Source organism: Oncorhynchus masou, chromosome 8, assembly GCF_036934945.1.
Source record: "Oncorhynchus masou masou isolate Uvic2021 chromosome 8, UVic_Omas_1.1, whole genome shotgun sequence".
In the NCBI taxonomy this organism is placed as follows: domain Eukaryota; kingdom Metazoa; phylum Chordata; class Actinopteri; order Salmoniformes; family Salmonidae; genus Oncorhynchus; species Oncorhynchus masou.
In genome coordinates, this window is record NC_088219.1 from 32,764,968 (window position 1) to 32,784,350 (window position 19,383).

The window sequence follows — 19,383 nt, forward strand, 5'->3', positions numbered from 1 at the left end:
TTGCATGCAACCAAAAGACATCTTTCTATGCATGTCATGAGCAGTTCATTTATAGAGTAGCTGTGTATGAGCAATTTCACTATGAATTAAAACTGATCTGTACCCGAGTTGAACTGCTTTTCTTTACGTAGGTAGAAGTTACTGTAGGATGAGAACACAATGGGGATGATAGGAGCCTAGGAGCGAGAGGAAGAGAGTGAGAAAAAGCAAATTGAGGGAGAGAGCGAGAGTTACCATGACAGTTCGTTCCACATTCGATTCAAGCCTTGGGTACCTAAATACCATTATTTTTTCCAAGATAAGTTAAATCTTTTCAATGATTTTTCCTTTCCTCGGACAAGACAAATACAAACATGAACAATCAGATACAGACAATAACATGCATGGCTGACATAGCTACACAGACTGTCTGTACACACAGCTACCTCCCCTCTGTCCACCCCGCCGTCCTTCCCTCACTGACTGGCACTGAGAGACAAGAGCATGAACAATAGTGTAGAGAGAGATATCTGACCTTCAGTACCGACAGCAGCTTTTGAACTGAGAGATTGAAAGCTTGGCCCTGAAGTAGCAACACTAAAGACTAATCCTTTGTGTATCCCCCACTCTTCTCACCTCAGAAAACCTACCTGTCTCTCACACCAACACTCATCCTATCACCCTCTCTCAGTTACCTCAAACCCTTTCCATCTCCCTCCCTCCATCACTCTCTCTGTCTCTGGCTATTTCTTTTTCTCTCTGACAAAAGGTAGTGAAAATATAATCTGAAAATCAGATCATGTTCATCAGTAACCACGTTAGGTTGTTAGCTCCCCCTTGTGTCCTAAATAGGTATAATACCCACGACCACAACCCCATACTACCAGAGTCCCAATAACCAGTAAACACCAAAATCTAAATCACCGCACACACCAACTGCCTCCAAATAGAGTGACCACTGAAATAGAGGCGGACATAAACGGACACAGCCATGTGGCTCACCTGTGCCTGCACTGCCAGGTGGAAGGCTCCCTTCTTGAAGGGCAGCAGGTCGCCCCTCTGGTTCCGTGTTCCCTCAGGGAACACCCACAGCCGGATCTACCGGGGGCAAAGGTCAAGGGTCAAAGGTGAGGCCCATGAGGAAGCATGGACACAGTATGTCAATATCAGTGGTGGAGATGGACCTAGATACTAGAGGTCGGCCGATTATGATTTTTCAACACCGATACCGATTATTGGAGGACCAAAAAAAGCCAATAACGGTTAATCGGACGATTTAAAAATATATATATTTGTAATAATGACAATTACAATACTGAATGAACACTTAATATAATACATCAATAAAATCAATTTAGCCTCAAATAATGAAACATGTTCAATTTGATTTAAATAATGCAAAAACAAAGTGTTGGAGAAGAAAGTAAAAGTCAAATATGTGCCATGTAAAAAAAAGCTAACGTTTAAGTTCCTTGCTCAGAACATATGAAAGCTGATAGTTCCTTTTAACAGGAGTCTTCAATATTCCCAGGTAAGAAGTTTTAGGTGTAATAGAAATTATAGGACAATTTCTCTCTATACAATTTGTATTTCATATACCTTTGACTATTGGATGTTCTTATAGGCACTTTAATATTCCCAGTGTTAACAGTATAGATTCCGTCCCTCTCCTCGCTCCTACCTGGGCTCAAACCAGGAACACATCGACAACAGCCACCCTCGAAGCAGCGTTACCCATCGCTCCACAAAAGCCGCAGTCCTTGCAGAGCAAGGGGAACAACCACTCCAAGTCTCAGAGCGAGTGACGTTTGAAACGCTATTAGCGTGCACCCCGCTAACTAGCTAGCCATTTCACATCGGTTATACCAGCCTAATCTTGGGAGTTGATAGGCTTGAAATCATAAACAGCTCGATGCTTGAAGCACAGCGACGAGCTGCTGGCACAACGCACGAAAGTGCAGTTTGAATTAATGCATACGAGCCTGCTGGGGCCTACCATCGCTCAGTTAGACTGCTCTATCAAATCATAGACTTAATTATAACATAATAACACAAATAAATACGAGCCTTAGGTCATGAATATGGTTGAATCCGGAAACTATCATCTCGAAAACAAGACGTTTATTCTTTCAGTGAAATACGGAAGCGTTCCGTATTTTATCTAACTGGTGGCATCCATAAGTCTAAATATTTCTGTTACATTGCACAACCGTCAATGTTATGTCATAATTATGTAAAATTCTGGCAAATTAGGCAGCCCAAACGGTTGCATATACACATATAGTGATTATGATTGATTGATTGTTTTTCTAAGATAAGTTTAATGCTAGCTAGCAACTTACCTTGGCTTCTTACTGCATTCGCGTAACAGGCGTGGAGTGCAATGTTATCAGGTGATTAGATCGTTGGACTAGTTAACTGTAAGGTTGCAAGATTGAATCCCCGAGCTGACAAGGTGTAAATTTTTTTAAATAAAAATAGGCCCTATTTAACCTGTTAAAGCTATGCACAATACTGCCCCCTTTGGATGAATTGCGTGCCCATAGTAAACAGAAAAAAAATCTGTCCAAAAAAGCTAATATATGCATATAATAATTATTATTGAATAGAAAACACTAAAGCTTCTAAAACCGTTCAAATTACGTCTGTATGTAAAGCAGAACTCACAGGGCAGCCATTCTCCCAAACTTTCTCTCTCTCATCAGGAAAGTTGGGCCAACTTTGACGTCATCGCCCCCACCCTTCCCAACCAGCTACGGATCTGGGATCGGTTTCTGTGTCTTCAGCGTGCTGTGTTCTTTCAATGGGGCGTGTAATGAAGTAAATCCCTCGTGCTTTGACCGGTTGGCGGGCAAAATACTGAAGTGTCAGGTGAATTTAGCTGCGCTTCAGGGCGCAATTGAAGACACCGCACTCTTTTTTTCCCACATCGTCTGAGGAGAGTTGCGTTCTTTTGTTTGAATCGCCAATTGTTTTGTACGTTAATAACATCCTAAAGCTTGATTCTGCACTTAGTTTGACCAGTTTAATCGACATATGAAATTTTGAAGTTTTGATGCGCAACTGTTCGTGATCAGAAGTCCTTTTAGGTGTAATTCACCTGAAGCTGTTAGCATATGCTAATACAAAGACACACGAACTGAAACCAAACGTTATATTAGGTAAGTATAACTCCTTCCACTACATTCTGATCGAAGACCATCAAAGGTAAGGGAATATTTATGTTGTAATTTTGTATTTCTGTTGACTCCAACATAGCAGAGAAATATTGCTTATGTCTGAGCGCCGTCTCAGATTATTGAATAGTTAACGAATTCTGTAACGTTAAAAATAAATGTAACACAGCGGTTGCATTAAGAAGCAGTGGATCTTTCTAACTATATGTAGAACATGTATATTTAGTCAAAGTTTGTGATGTGTATTGCTGTTATCTGGCGTTATCTGTCGGAGCTATTTATAATTTCTCCGGACATTTCTGTAGCATTTTTTGAACATGGCTCAATGTAAACGGAGATTTATGGATATAAATTGCATATTATTGAAAAAACAAATGTACTGTGTAACATGTCCTATTACTGTCATCTGATGAAGATTTTCAAAAGGTTAGTGAATTATTTTTCTTTTAATCCTGCGTTTGTGATTGTGCTATTTGCATGACGATGTGGCTACATATTGTATGTTTTCCTAGTGGTGGTTTGATATACATATGTGCTATGTTTTCGCCGTAAAACATTTTAGAAATCTGACTCGCTGGGTAGATGAACAAGGTGTTTATCTTTCATTTGAGCTATTGGACCTGTTAATGTGTGGAGGTTAAATATTTCTAAGAATATTTTTGCATTCTGTGCGCCATCTTTTGAGTAGAGCTTGGGGGGCCGACCTCTACTAGATGCTCAGCAAGAAATTAGAATCGAAAAACACAAATATCAAGTGTTCAAACTTGAATGGGTTAAGTATAGTATATATTGGCTTGGGAATGTTCAAAATCAGTCACCTCAGTGTTATGCTCCATCTCACTATCTGGCATAATTGCCAATCAGGTTGGAGTTAATCATGACTTTGGCAAAGCCCAGAGTACAGCAGAGGGCTACATGTATAATCACGCAGTCCCATAGATTAGTCCTGTAGAATTACCTGGTCTTCCAGCATGGTCTTGGCAGCGTCGGCCATGACGCTCTTGGCATCGCTGGTCTTGTTGCGGTTGATGAAGACGATGCCGCCCAGCCAGGACACAATGCCAACCGTGCCCGCGTACACCAGCTCCTTCTTGGCAATCATGGTGCAACGATCTGGGAGAACCTCCATTAGACCTGGGGATTGGAGAAGATCTGTTAGGATCCGTTACAGGATCTGGTAGGATCTCCATTAGACCAGGGGGCTGAAAAGGATCCAAGGGGATCTGCTAGTGTATATCAAGCCCATTAGATCCTTCAGAGGATATTTTAGAACTGATAACTGATATTTTATGTTCTGTATGAACCCAGTCATGTGGGGTTGAATCTAACGGATTTTTTTACACACCGAGTGACACCACTGAATGATTTGGAATGAGACTTTAGGACATTTTTATGACCTTGAATGGTGCACAGTCTCTCTCCTGGGGCCTTATTTGTAAACATTGTGTAAATTCCACACGAAATATCTGTGCGCACTCAAAAAAAACATTCGAGATTTCTTAACCTGGCGCACATTTGTCCTGTCAGATATCAGTGCAGATGGCCGTCGTCGTGTTAACTTGCAAACACTCATGGGCTAGCTAAAGAGAAGTTTGGCCACAATATGCTGTCCTAACATTTGAAAATGTTACCAAGATGATATTGTCCACTCAACTATTTCATCAAAAAGAACCTGTAGCTAATATTCAAGTTTTTTTTTCATGAGCAAGTTTTCACCTAATTCTACATTGAGCTCAGGTGTTGTGGTAGAATCAGAACTTATGGAATTGGAAATTTGCACCAAAAAAATGTAGTGTCTGCTTGCTGGCTGAACCCGTATCAAATCAATCCATATGAAAAGGCAGGCATGCTAACAATGCCAGTTCACTCACTCAATGCTGAACACTCCCTTAAGCTAAGAGTAGTGAAGTTGAGTTACGATATCTGTTCTGCCGCGATTAGTGCGCAGAGTTCTACAGCGCGACTAATTGCACTGTGGTGTTACAAAGAAACAAGGCACAGTGCCAGCTGTCAGAAATATGCTGATTTATGAGAACAGTCCCATAACTTGTCTGAACATCATCAACAAGCTGGCAAACTAGCTACAGTATGGCCATTCAAAACAAGCTTGCACGAGGTTGCTAGCCGGCGCATTGTTTGCCATAGTAGCCAGTGCGTCAGAGAGCCGAGTGATTTTCAGAATTAGGAACTCGTGTAAGGCGGATGAGCAAAATCTTTATTTTTAGAGAGGAGTTGCTCATCCTACAAGAGATCGGTTGAGGGATGAGTGTTCCTCCATCTGACATGAGACAACGCTTGGAGCACTCGTTTTAAATCATGCCCTCCTAAAACTGTGCACGCGTATTATAACTCGGCCAGAAAAAACACCCATCATACACCTTTTAAAAAGGTGATAACGCCCTTTATTTACAACTTGGAACTATTGGAATTAGGCCACGGTCAAAACGAAAAGAAAATGACAGATTTTATCCCCCAAAAATTTGAAGGCGTTGGCAGAAAGTAAAAATAATGCTGGGTTTGGCAAAGGACTGACCGTTTCTGAAAGAGACAAAAGGCAAATGGTTGTGGACGTGTCAGCTGAATGTTTAAATTCAACAATGTTTTGCATCGACTTTAGCCCCCAGCCTAAATGCTGGACTGCCTGGAATTCTGAAAATAATGTAGGCTACTCAACAACAAAAATATTACAGTAGGCGTACTTAGTGGTAGTTTAACCGATGTAAAATGGCTAGCTAGTTAACAGGGTGCGCGCTAATCGCGTTCCCCCGGCTTTAATGGAGTGAAGGGTAACAATGCTTCGATGGTGGCTGTTGTCGATGTGTGCAGAGGGTCCCTGGTTCAAGCCAAGGTAGGGGGAGGAGAGGGACGGAAGCCATACTGTTCCAGTCGCATACTTCAATGTTAAAGAGCAACCGTCATTTCACCTGTTCGTTCTACTGTGTATTATAAACGTGCTTACGCATGGTCTACATTTTGCATGGAGGTAAAGAGTCGCAACTTTAGCGGGAAAACTGGCACACGCATATTTTGGGGTATATTATCCAAGTACGCAACGTTTATAAAATGGGGCCCCCTGATCTACTCAAGACAATTACATCATTACTTTATCTGGGATGAGCTTTGGCCTGTTACTATCTTCTCTCACACTGGCCTTGTGAAGGTAAAGCTAGTGAAATATGTCATTTATTTGTGTGGTGGCTGAAGCAATCCGTAATGGTATTTGGTCCTGGGTCAGGAAGCCATGCCTTGTAGCCATACCTTAGCCAAATACATTTCAATTCAGCTTTTCACAATTCCAATTTAATCCGAGTAAAAATTCACTGTCGGTTAGGATCACCACCTTATTTTAAGAATGTGAAATGTCAATAATTAGTAGAGATAATTATTTATTTCAGCTTTATTTTTCATCACAGTCCCAGTGGGTCAGAAGTTTACATACACTCACTTAGTATTTGGTAGCATTACCTTTAAATTGTTTAACTTAGGTCAAACGTTTTGGGAAGCCTTCCACAAGCTTCCCACAATAGGTTGGGTGAATTTTGGCCCATGCCTCCTGGCGTAACGGAGTCAGGTTCCTAGGCCTCCTTGCTCGCACACGCTTTTTCAGTTCTGCCCACACATTTTCTATAAGATTGAGGTTTGGGCTTTGTGATGGTCACTCCAATACTTTGACTATGTTGTCCTTAAGCCATTTTGCCATAACTTTGGAAGTATGCTTGGAGTCATTGTCCATTTGGAAGACCCATCTGCGACCAAGCTTTAACTTCCGGACTGATGTCCTGAGATGCTGCTTCAATATATCCACATAATTTTCCATCCTCAGGTGAGCAAAATCCCGAGACTTCTTTAGATATCATGCCCTTGCTGTTTACAAGTATGAATAGGCCCCTGCCCCGTGTCTTACCAGAGGCTGCTCTTCTAATCCTGCCGATACAGTGCTTAACCCACCAGCTGTATGTTCTTAATGTCATCGTTCAGCCACGACTCGGTGAAACATGAGATATTACAGTTTTAATGTTCCGTTGGTAGGTCATACGTGCTTTCAGTTCGTCCAATTTATTTTCCAGCGATTGAACGTTAGCTAGCAGAACAGAAGGCAAGAGCAGATTAGCCACTCGTCTCCTGATCCTCACAAGGCATCCTGATCTCTTTCCACGAAACCTACGTTTCCTTTTCCAGCCAATCACGGGGATCTGGGCCTGGTCTGGTATCCGTAGTATATCCCTCTCGTTCGACTCATTGAAGAACTCCTCTTCCAATTTGAGGCGAGTAATCTCAGTTCTAACGTCCAGAAGCTCTTTTCGGTCATAAGAGACGGTAGCAGCATCATTATCAAGTTACGAACAATGCGAAAAAACTAACAAAATAGCATGGTTGGTTAAGAGCCGATAAGATGGCAGCCCTACCATCCGGCGCCATCATCATGTGTGCCATTTAGAGAGTGAATGGCAAGACAAAATATTTAATTGCCTTTAACGGGGTATGGTAGTAGATTCCAGGCGCACCGGTTTGAGTGTGTCAAGAACTGCAACGCTGCTGGGTTTTTCACGTTCAATGGTTTTACTGTGTATCAAGAATGGTCCACCACCCAAAAGACATCCAGCCACCTTGACATAACTGTGGAAAGCATTGGAGTCAACATGGTCCAGGATCCTTGTGGAACGCTTTTAACACCTTGTAGAGTCTTCAAGGTCTCGGAGCAAGTGACGTCACCGATTGAAACGCTATTAGCGCGCATCACCGCTAACTAGCTAGTCATTTCACATCAGTTACATCCTGATGAATTGAGACTGTTTTGAGGGCAAAAGCAGGGTGCAACTCAATATTAGGAAGGTGTTCCTAATGTTTTGTACTCTAAGTATACATACATACATCCATCCCCTGAATCACTCTCTCACAAACACAGAGGTCCAGCTCACAAGCTCCATCAGTAGCACATCTAGATGGTTATCAAATCGTCTTGAAAGGGAAAGCACACCCTACCAACCTCCCATCATAGATGTGAACTACTGCTCCATCTGCTGATCCCAATCCTGTAATGAACAGCCCTGGCCTTCTGCCATAGCTTCATTCTCTGCCCCCTTCCCTCAAATAGCCTGTGTTTGACTGGGTGCACCTCAGTCACGCTCAAGGTCCTAAATTATATCTTAACCGCCACCGATAAATGACAATACTGTGCAGAAGTCTTCATCAACCTGGCCAAGGCTTCGACTGTGTCAATCACCGCAGTCTTATCGGCAGACTCAACAGCCTTGGTTTCTCAAATGACTGCCTCGCCTGGTTCACCAACTACTTCTCTGATAGAGTTCAGTGTGTCAAATCGGAGGGCCTGTTGTCCGGACCTCCAGCAGTCTATGGGAATGCCACAAGGTTCAATTCTCTTTTCTCTGAAAACATCAATGATGTCGCTCTTGCTGCTGGTGATTCTCTGGTCCACCTCTACGCAGACAACACCATTCTGTATACTTCTGGCCCTTCTTTGGACACTGTGTTAACAAACCTCCAGACGAGCTTCAATGCCATACAAAACTCATTCAGTGGCCTCCAACTGCTCTTAAATGCAAGTAAAACTAAATGCATGCTCTTCAACCGATCGCTGCCTGCACCCGCCCTAGCATCTAGCATCACTACTCTGGACGGTTCTGACTTATAATATGTGAACAACTACAAATACCTAGGTGTCTGGTTAAACTGTAAACTCTCCTTCCAGACTTACATTGAGAATCTCCAATCCAAAATTACATCTAGAATCAGCTTCCTATTTCACAAAAAAGCATCCTTCATTCATGCTGCCAAACTTACCCTTGTAAAACTGACCATCCTATCAATCCCTGACTGCCTCGATGTCATTGGATGTAGTCAATCACAGTGCCATCCGTTTTGTCACCAACGCCCCATATACTACCCACCACTGCGACCTGTATGCTCTCGTTGGCCGGCCCTCACTACATATCCGTCGCCAAACCCACTGGCTCCAGGTCATCTATAAGTCTCTGCTAGGTAAAGCCCCGCCTTGTCTCAGCTCACTGGTCACCATAGCAGCAGGTATATTTCACTGGTCATCCCCAAAGCCAACACTTCCTTTGGCTGCCTTTCCTTCAAGTTCTCTGCTGCCAATGACTGGAACGAATTGTAAAAAATTAAAATTACATTTTTTAAAATACATTTCTGAAGCTGGAAACATATCTCCCTCTCTAACTTTAAGCATCAGCTGTTAGAACAGCTTACCGATCATTGCACCTGTACACAGCGCATCTGTAAATAGTCCACCCAACTACCTAATCCCCATATTGTTTTTTTGCTCCTTTGCACCCCAGTATCTCTACTTGCACAGTCATCGTCTGCACATCTATCACTCCAGTGTTTAATTGCTAAATTGTAGTTATTTCGCCACTGTGGCCCATTTATTGCCTTACCACCCTAATCTTACTACAGTGTGGGAAAATGTACATAGATTAGTGTTATTGACTGTACGTTTGTTTATCCCATGTGTAACTGTTGTTGTGTCGCACTGATTTGCTTTATCTTGGCCAGGTTGCAGTTGTAAATGAGAACTTGTTCTCAACTGGCCTACCTGGTTAAATAAAGGTGAAATTAAACATTAAAAAGCATAATGCATTTCATACTGATCCTGGCTTTTCGCTACAGTCAAATACACCTGTAACCTTATCTACAGATTAATACAGTCTTAAAATAGTGCTGTTGATTGATTACATGCACCAGTCTGTCCTAGAGTTATTTTATTTATTTTTACCTTTATTTAACTAGGCAAGAGAGTTAAGAACAAATTCTTATTTTCAATGACGGCCTAGGAACAGTGGGTTAACTGCGTGTTCAGGGGCAGAACGACATATTTGTACCTTGTCAGCTCGGGGGTTTGAACTTGCAACCTTCCGGTTACTAGTCCAACGCTCTAACCAAAAGGCTACCCTTCCGCCTGAGTTAGTCTCCGTTGGATTTCGACTGTAGCCTAACTTCCTTAGACAGCCATGTCAGTGATCACATCTTGTGTGATGCTATACCAACTGACAGTTATCAGTCTGTACCCACTGAAACCATGAGTGAAGCCCCATTATACTGTTCTCTCAGAATAGAGTGCCCTGTGACTGCACTCAAACCATTACTAGAGGATTCCCTTAGGACGTGAGCTATGGAGGGTAACGTGAAGTTAGTGGGAGGGGAGACAACCAGCACTTGCACTTCTGTGATATGTGGTTGTCGCACCTAGCTATCTTAACCTCTCAGGGATATGTGGGACGCTAGCCAGGGAAAATGCTAGAGCGCCAAATTCAAATAAATTACTATAAAAATCTAACTTTCATTAAATCACACATGCAAGATTAAAGCTACACTTGTGAATCCAGCCAACATGTCAGATTTCAAAAAGGCTTTTCGGCGAAAGCAAACTATTCGATTATCTGAGGATAGCACCTCCGTAAACAAAGAAAGAAACCATATTTCAACACTGCAGGCACAACAAAACGCAGAAATAAAAATATAATTCATGCCTTACCTTTGACAAGCTTCTTTTGTTGGCACTCTAATATGTTCCATAGACATCACAAATGGTCCTTTTGTTCAATTAATTCCATCGATACATATCCAAAATGTCCATTTATCTGGTGCGTTTGACCCAGAAAAACACCGGTTCCAACTTGCGCAATGTGACTACAAAATATCTCAAAAGTTACCTGTAAACTTTCCCAAAACATTTCAAACTACTTTTGTAATACAACTTTAGGTATTTTTTTACGTAAATAAATCGATGAAGACGGGATGATCTGTGTTCAATACAGGAAGAAAAACTGTAGCATGCTTTCTGGTCACGCGCCTCTAACAGTACACTTCAAGTGACCCTTGTTCAAGATGGCCATACTTCTTCATTACACAAAGGAATAACCTCAACCAATTTCTAAAGACTGTTGACATCCAGTGGAAGCGATAGGAACTGCAAGAAGGTCCCTTAGAAATCTGGATTCCTAATGAAAACTCATTGAAGAGAGTGACCTCAATTCTGAATGTTTGTCCTCGGGTTTTGGCTGCTAAATGTTATACTCACAGACATGATTCAAACAGTTTTAGAAACTCCAGAGTTTTCTATACAAATCCAATAATAATATGCATATCTTATCTTCTGGGGATAAGAGAGTCTGCTAAAGGACTAAAATGTGAAATGTAAATGTGTGTATCAGCGCATATGTGCATCTGTGTGCAGGCACATCCATCTCTGTGTGTGTCTGTCAGCAGGTCCGTCCGTGCGTGCGTGCGTGTCCAATACCTAGAACATCCAAGGAGCTCTGGTGGTTGGAGATGATGACGTAGGGTCCCTCTGTCTGCAGGTGTTCCAAGCCACTCACATCGAACCGCAGACCCAGGAAGTACTTAACATGACGAACCAGAGCACGGACCACCCTAGAGACAGGAAAGAACACAGCAATGTTCAATTCAATCTTGATCTGAAAACCATGCATGTTAAAATGATCGGAGTTCAAACAAAGCACCCATGACAGTGTTTCGGAGCATCAAATCTGCTCTGTCAGCAATCAGCAACAGAGCAGAATGAATGCTCTCAAACACTGCGACCGTCTCTAATGAAGGCGGTGAGAAAATACAGCTACGTACAGACAAATCTTGTACGTTGGACTCAACAAAATGTGCTCAATAAGCAACCTTCATCTAAGGTTTAAGGTTAAAGAGGCCGACACGTTAGCTGTAATTAAACAAGTGACACGAGCAAGAGCAGTGTGCAGATCTCTTTTCTTTGAACTCCATATGTAACCTAACATATATTTGAAATGTTTTGACTGTTCAAGTACTTACATACTTGGAGGGGGGGTGCACTTCTGCCTGGTGTCAACAGTACAGGCTGGTGGTGTAATGGTGTGGGGAATGTTTTTCTGACACTGGCGATCAAATTACGCTCAAAGTTGTTTAAGTCAATCATTTTGCCCATTCTAATGGTTAATGAACAGTAACTGAATGCCTCAATGCCCGTCTACCTGCTTTATATTTCAAGCCACAGCAACTCACTGTCTGTAGGAGCCAACACCATTTGTGAACAGGGTGGTGTTCCTAATTAAACTATATTCAGTCAACAACAAAAAAAGCCATTTAAGATTAATTTATTGAAACGTAACAATTACATCTTCAAAAAGGCCGTTATCGCAGCAGTGGCGCCTGCTTGTAGAAGCCTATGAATGTGCAATGGCATAGCCTTGTATTGTTAATTTAGCAGACATAAGGACTCAGGAAATAAGAGCGTCAAGACACCCAATTTATAGAAAAAAACAATGTAGAACAGAATAAAATAGAACAAAATATGTTCCAAATGACAAAAAAATTGCCAGTGTGAAGTGATGCACGTCTGGAACAGTTTTTGAAACGGGGCTTAATTTGGCGCTTTGAAATACCATTTTTTTTTTTCATGGCTACAAAACAAAATGTCTTATTTTAGATATAGGCCAACAGATGTAGTTTATTCTGTCTGTTCTGTGGAATTTTCTAAGTGGTTTAACAATTCCACATTGTACACGGCACAGTGATTAATTACAGCCACAGCATCTTTTGGATGAGTGAGTTATAGGCATAAACCGAATGATTCTGATGAAAATACCCATCTTTACCAAACTACTGTTTTTGCATATTTTCAGTGTGGAACCTGTCAATGTTTAGAGGGGGGGTATAGCCTTGGCTAACCAATTCTAAATGGAACTAGCAGAAAATTATTCCAAAAGTTACAGCTAGTTGTTGGAACACATGTACTCATTAACACTTATCATACTTTTTTTCCCCCTTGTAAAGTTTTTTAGGCATGCATTTCTGGAGGCCTAATGGGAGCTCGTGCTCGAACTCGGCCTGTGTGTGTAGAGGGAGCGGTCAGAACACAAGTGAGTGAGACATGGAGAGGAAAGGGAGTTTAGGGAGAAGAACTGTGTGATGCTTGCCTTGGCTTCTTTTTTTGTGTGGCTCGCAAATGCACATGTACAAATGGAACACTAGAGTCAAAACAAATGAATGTTTTCAAGACAATTTATTTTCTTCCAAGAACAAGCCACAAAATAGTTTTACAGAAATCTTTTTTAAATCTCTGGTTCAAAGATTGAGTACTCAAAACGGGTGACAAACCTATCATGCTCATCTCTACAATAACGTAGCTAGAACATTGTCTGCTGTTGGCATCACATTCAAAACATGTTTAGGCTAGATGTAGAACATTGTCTGCTGTTCTTACCCAACCACAATAAGGGGAAGGAAATGGCTCTTTGGGTTAGGCTCTCTCTGTGCCCTGTCAGGAAAGCAATAAAAAAATCATGGCCGCCAGTCCCAACAGTCATTTATTTATGGAAGATAAAACGTTTGTGTAAACTTAAGACTAAAACCAGATATAAAGTATGTAGAAAATATTCTGGCGCTATACACGTTTAAATGAGCTCATCTTTGGAGAACCACCCAAATAAAAACTAGACATTTCCAAAGACGTCGTCATGACATGGGACCCTCATTGATTATTTTGTTTTAACGTTTGAGTCATTCCGATAGAATAAGAACATGGCATACGTCATGACAAAATGTGTAGAATTGCAGGAAATTGGATTTAAAATAAATAAAAAATAAATAAATGTCCAGTGTTTTCAGATTCTTATTAAATATGACCTATAATTAATGGTAAAAAATAAGGTAAAAGTGCAGATTTTCTGTGTTTATTTATTTGTACTCCATTAACTTTTACAGAAGCAGCAGATATTCGTCCTGGGGTCCACAAAACATGACAAGTAACAAAACACTGAAATACACGGACAGCCACATTAAAATACAAAAATATTATACAAACAATACAACTCAAAAATAGTGATAGTGTGTGCACGTTAGAGATTTATCGATCAATTAGGGCCAATTTCAAGTTTTCATAATCAGAAATCAGTATTTTTGGGCGCCAATTTTTTACACCTTTATTTAACTAGGAAAGTCAGTTAAGAACACATTCTTATTTTCAATGACAGCCTAGGAACGGTGGGTTAACTGCCTCCTTCAGGGCAGAAAGACCGATTTTCACCTTGTCAGCTCGGGGGATCCAATCTTGCAACCTTACAGTTAACTAGTCCAATGCAATAACGACCTGAGAGACTGCCTGTTACGCAAATACAGTAAGCCAAGGTAAGTTGCTAGCTAGCATTAAACTTCTTATAAAAAACAATCAATCATAATCACTAGATAACTACACATGGTTGATATTACTAGATATTATCTAGTGTGTCCTGTGTTGCATATAATCTGATTGAGCATACAAGTGTCTGACTGAGCGGTGGTAGGCAGAAGCGGGCGCGTAAACATTCATTCAAACAGCACTTGTGCGTTTTGCCAGCAGCTCTTCGTTGAGCATCAAGCATTGCGCTATTTATGACTTCAAACCTATCAACTCCCGAGATGAGGCTGTTGTGACCGAAGTGAAATGTCTGGCTAGTTAGCGCGCGCTAATAACGTTTCAAACTTCACTCGCTCTGAGCCTTGGGGTGGTGGTTTCCCTTGCTCTACATGTGGTGGCTGTTGTCGTTGTGTTGCTGGTTCGAGCGAGGAGAGGGACGGAGGCTATACTGTTACACTGGCAATACTAAAGTGCCTATAAGAACATCCAAGAGTCAAAGGTTAATGAAATAAATGGTATAGAGGGAAATAATCCTATAATAACTACAACCTAAAACCTCTTACCTGGGAATATTGAAGACTCATATATTCTCATGTTCTGAGCAAGGAACTGAAACGTTAGCACATATTGCACTTTTACGTTCTTCTCCAACACTTTGTTTTTGCGATATTTAAACCCAATTGAACACGTTTCATTATCTACATGAGGCAAAACCGATTTTATTGATGTCTTATATTAAGTTAAAATAAGTGTTCATTCAGTATTGTTGTAATTGTCATTATTACATATATATACGCACACACACGTGTATATGTATATATACACATATGTATATCAGCCGATTAATCGGTATCGGCTTTTTTGGTCCTCCAATAGTCGGTATCGGCATTGAAAAATCATAATCGGTCGACCTCTAGTGCACGTGTCCCCTCACAGTCCCAGCGTTCCATGAGTTGTTTAAATTGTTTTTTTAAAAAGGTACTTTTGCTGTTTGGTTGAGTAATTGGAGATTCATTGCCGTGAATTTGTTTTGAACTTTGAGACTGAAAAAACCTGTGGTGGCATGTATGGGTATCTGAAATAAATGTTATTTGATCATGCAATTGAAGTTGTCACAGTAATATTCAAACAAAAAAATTATAAAAGAGAAGCAGTTAATCTCTCTTCAACCCTCAACCAGGAAAGCCTGGCATGCATGTTGATGATAGTTCTGTACGTGCACTTAAGGGAAAGCCATGCTGCTCTGTTTTGAGCTAGCTGCAGTTTGCTACCTCTTTCGTCGCTGCAGTTGACCATATTAACCTCTTACATCTGTGGGGCGCTATTTCATTATTGGATAAAAAACGTGCCCGTTTTAAGCGCAATATTTTGTCACAAAAAGATGCTCGACTATGCATATAATTGACAGCTTTGGAAAGAGAACACTGATGTTTCCAAAACTGCAAAGATATTGTCTGTGATTGCCCCAGAACTGATGCTACAGGCGAAACCAAGATGAAACTTCAAACAGGAAATGAGCAGGATTTGAGGCTCTGTTTTTCCATTGTCTCCTTATATGGCTGTGAATGCGCAAGGAATGAGCCTGCCCGATCTATCGCTTCCCCAAGGTGTCTGCAGCATTGTGACGTATTTGTAGGCATATCATTGGAAGATAAACCATAAGAGACTACATTTGCCAGGTGTCCGCCCAGTGTCCTCCGTCAAAATTGGTGCGTCATCTTCAACTGCACGTCTTTTTCCAAGCGATTCAGAGGAGAAAGTAGACATCCACGAACGATATATCAATGAAGAGATATGTCAAAAACACCTTGAGGATTGATTCTAAACAGCGTTTGCCATGATTCAGTCGATATTATCGAGTTAATTTGGAAAACAGTTCGCCGTTTTGGTGACTGAATTTTCGTTTCTTTTTTTTGGTACCCAAACGTGATGTACAAAACAGAGCGATTTCTCCTACACAAAGAATCTTTCAGGAAAAACTGAACATTTGCTATCGAACTGAGAGTCTCCTCATTGAAAACATCTGAAGTTCTTCAAAGGTAAATGATTTTTTTGAATGATTCTTGTTTGTGAAAATGTTGCTGGCTGAATTCTAGGCTTATAGCTATGCTAGCTATCAACACTCTTACACAAATGCTTGTTTAGCTATGGTTGAAAAGCATATTTTGAAAATCTGAGATGACAATGTTAACAAAAGTCTAAGCTTGAGAGCAAATATATTTATTTCATTTCATTTGCGAATTTCATGAATAGTTGCGTTATGCTAATGAGCTTGAGGCTATAAATAGGATCCGGGATTGCTTGACGCAAGAAGTTAAGACAGTAAATCAAGATGAAACATGACCAGAGCCTGAACTACTATAGTTTTTTATAACAGATATACCCTTCCCCATCTACACAACAACTCGTCGATATGACTTGACCAGCCAATGTTATACCTAGGAGTTAAGCTTTCTGTTGGAATGGTGTGGGCGTATATAGGGTTGTGGTGTCATGAAATTCTGTCCGCCAGTAATTAGAATGCAGAGACTGCCAGTCTCACGGTAATTGACTGTTAATTAACGAACATGTTAGCATCTCCGGGCTTCCATGCGCCCTAGGAACATCTACATTTTAAAAAATAGAATAAATCCATTTCATATAGCCTACACGTCACAATCAAAATCCATTATTTATTTCGTTGTGATAGGCCTATAAACTTCATAGAAATCAAAACATAAGGGGCTGTATGGTGGGACTAGATTGAGTATTTGGGAAAAGTTTCAATAAAAAGGCATGCGCTCTGATCCTTGTGCTTGCCATGGAGAGAAAGACAATTGCACCGCTGCTCTGTTTGTCAATGGAAGGTGGAATTAAAAATGAAATGAGAACGAAGAGCCAGAAGGTTGGCTGCTATTTACATTATAACCGGAATAGAGTTGTGTAGGCTAACTAGGACGGTGAGAAGTGCAGTAGCGTTATTGCTAGCCTCAATTAGCTAGCGTCTTTCAGTTTGATGCAGTCAAGATAGTTATTTATCATCCCATCCGGTTACATAGTACCTATCAAGAAGTAAGTCTAGCAAGAAATAAGTGGTTGCGGTCTCTCCCGCCGTGCCTGCGCTGGTGCTTTGAGCTTTCAATGTCTTACTCACATACACCGCACGGCCTCCGCTCCCTAATAACCTTCAGCTGATCGCTCTGTGCCTCCCCCCTTCTCCATGGCTCCAGTTTAACAAAAATGTGTTTTTCTGCCACTTCCCTCACTCGGATCGAACCAGTTGTTTATTAGCATTGTTTGAGTTACAACAGACAAAAGGTGTAAAGGTTCCAAATCTAACTGAACAATCAGGGGTTTGTTTGGACAAGGCTGTAGCAGGCATAGAAACAGGAGCAGGCTGACAGGGGAGGGGGATTTGAGTCTATTCAGGAGAGAGAGTTAACATAACCCAGTGAGAAGGGTTGACAAGAACACACTACACAGCAGCACGTCATGGTTCACGAACACACCGACAGGTCTGTAATACTGTTGGCACTTTGCATCATAAGCCACTCCCCTTGAGCAGCTAGGAGACCGGTTAGTTAGGGTCTAAATCTCCTGTTTGTTTTCATCCCAAAACTCAGTGTGAAAATTCATGATGGAATCTTGGCGACTGTTGACAGCAGCATTACGATTTGTTTGGAATGTCAGACAGGAAAAAAAAGAGAAAAAAAAGACAATTCCATCCCTATTCCGGCTGAGGCTAAAGTGAAAACTTTAGTTCGCTTCAATGTTTGCAAAGTTGTGTGACGGTTCGTACTGAATGACAGTTTTCCACAAAACGGTGCACAATGTTCTTCAACAGCCTTTAAGTTCCATTTAAACCTGTTTGCTGGGTGTGGCAAGGTAAATCCTGATCAATAAGGGTGACCGTCTGAAAACACAACACTCCGCAGCACAACATATGGCAGGGATCATCAACTAGATTCAGCCGTGGGTCGATTTATTTTTTCTTGAGCGGGTGGTGGGGTGCTGGAACATAATTACAAATAATTGGTAGACTGCAAATTGACTGTATAAAACCCAAACAGATATATTTGACTAAAACAATTTCAAACCTTGTTTACATTGATATATGATCATGTCTCAATTATGCATGGAAATACTTGAGAACAGATTTATGGGGTCTATTTCACACCATATGTATTGAATTGAAAATGAAGTCATGTACAAGTTGAGAATGTAAACATTTCAGGACCGCCACTCCAAAACTAGCAAACCAATAGAGACTCATTGTCTACACCTCCCCCTAAACCCTGTCCTTCACAGAAAAAAAGAACGCCAAAACTCACACTCAAAAAGAATGGCAGTGAAAGCAAAGAAACAGACTTCGAAAGCAAAGATACGAGTAGCGTAACCAAAAGGTCACATGCAGGAAAGATCGTAGGCAAAATGTATTCAATAGGATTGGTTGTGAAAGTTGAACCAAAAATTACTTTTGCATTCCTTTTTTCAAATATATACAGTGCCTTGAGAAAGTATTCGGCCCCCTTGAACTTTGCGACCTTTTGCCACATTTCAGGCTTCAAACATAAAGATATAAAACTGTATTTTTTTGTGAAGAATCAACAACAAGTGGGACACAATCATGAAGTGGAACGACATTTATTGGATATTTCAAACTTTAACAAATCAAAAACTGAAAAATTGGGTGTGCAAAATTATTCAGCCCCCTTCAGTTATAACTTTGTAGCGCCATCTTTTGCTGCGATTACAGCTGTAAGTCGCTTGGGGTATGTCTCTATCAGTTTTGCACATCGAGAGACTGAAATATTTTCCCATTCCTCCTTGCAAAACAGCTCGAGCTCAGTGAGGTTGGATGGAGAGCATTTGTGAACAGCAGTTCAGTTCTTTCCACAGATTCTCGATTGGATTCAGGTCTGGACTTTGACTTGGCCATTCTAACACCTGGATATGTTTATTTTTGAACCATTCCATTGTAGATTTTGCTTTATGTTTTGGATCATTGTCTTGTTGGAAGACAAATCTCCATCCCAGTCTCAGGTCTTTTGCAGACTCCATAAGATTTTCTTCCAGAATGGTCATGTATTTGGCTCCACCATCTTC

The 19,383-nt window shown here is 41.0% G+C and overlaps 1 protein-coding gene across 1 annotated transcript in view; it reads right to left on the bottom strand.

Annotated features, from left to right (window-relative positions):
- LOC135544546 (1-acyl-sn-glycerol-3-phosphate acyltransferase alpha-like) overlaps positions 1 to 19,383 on the bottom strand; it is a 33,487-nt gene that overhangs the window by 5,563 nt on the left and 8,541 nt on the right. The window contains exons 2-5 of the mRNA XM_064972239.1: positions 11,434 to 11,567; positions 4,114 to 4,289; positions 982 to 1,077; positions 104 to 176 (exon numbers count right to left, since the gene is read on the bottom strand). Coding sequence (XP_064828311.1) covers positions 104 to 176; positions 982 to 1,077; positions 4,114 to 4,289; positions 11,434 to 11,567 — 479 coding nt within the window. The remainder of the gene's footprint in view (positions 1 to 103; positions 177 to 981; positions 1,078 to 4,113; positions 4,290 to 11,433; positions 11,568 to 19,383) is intronic.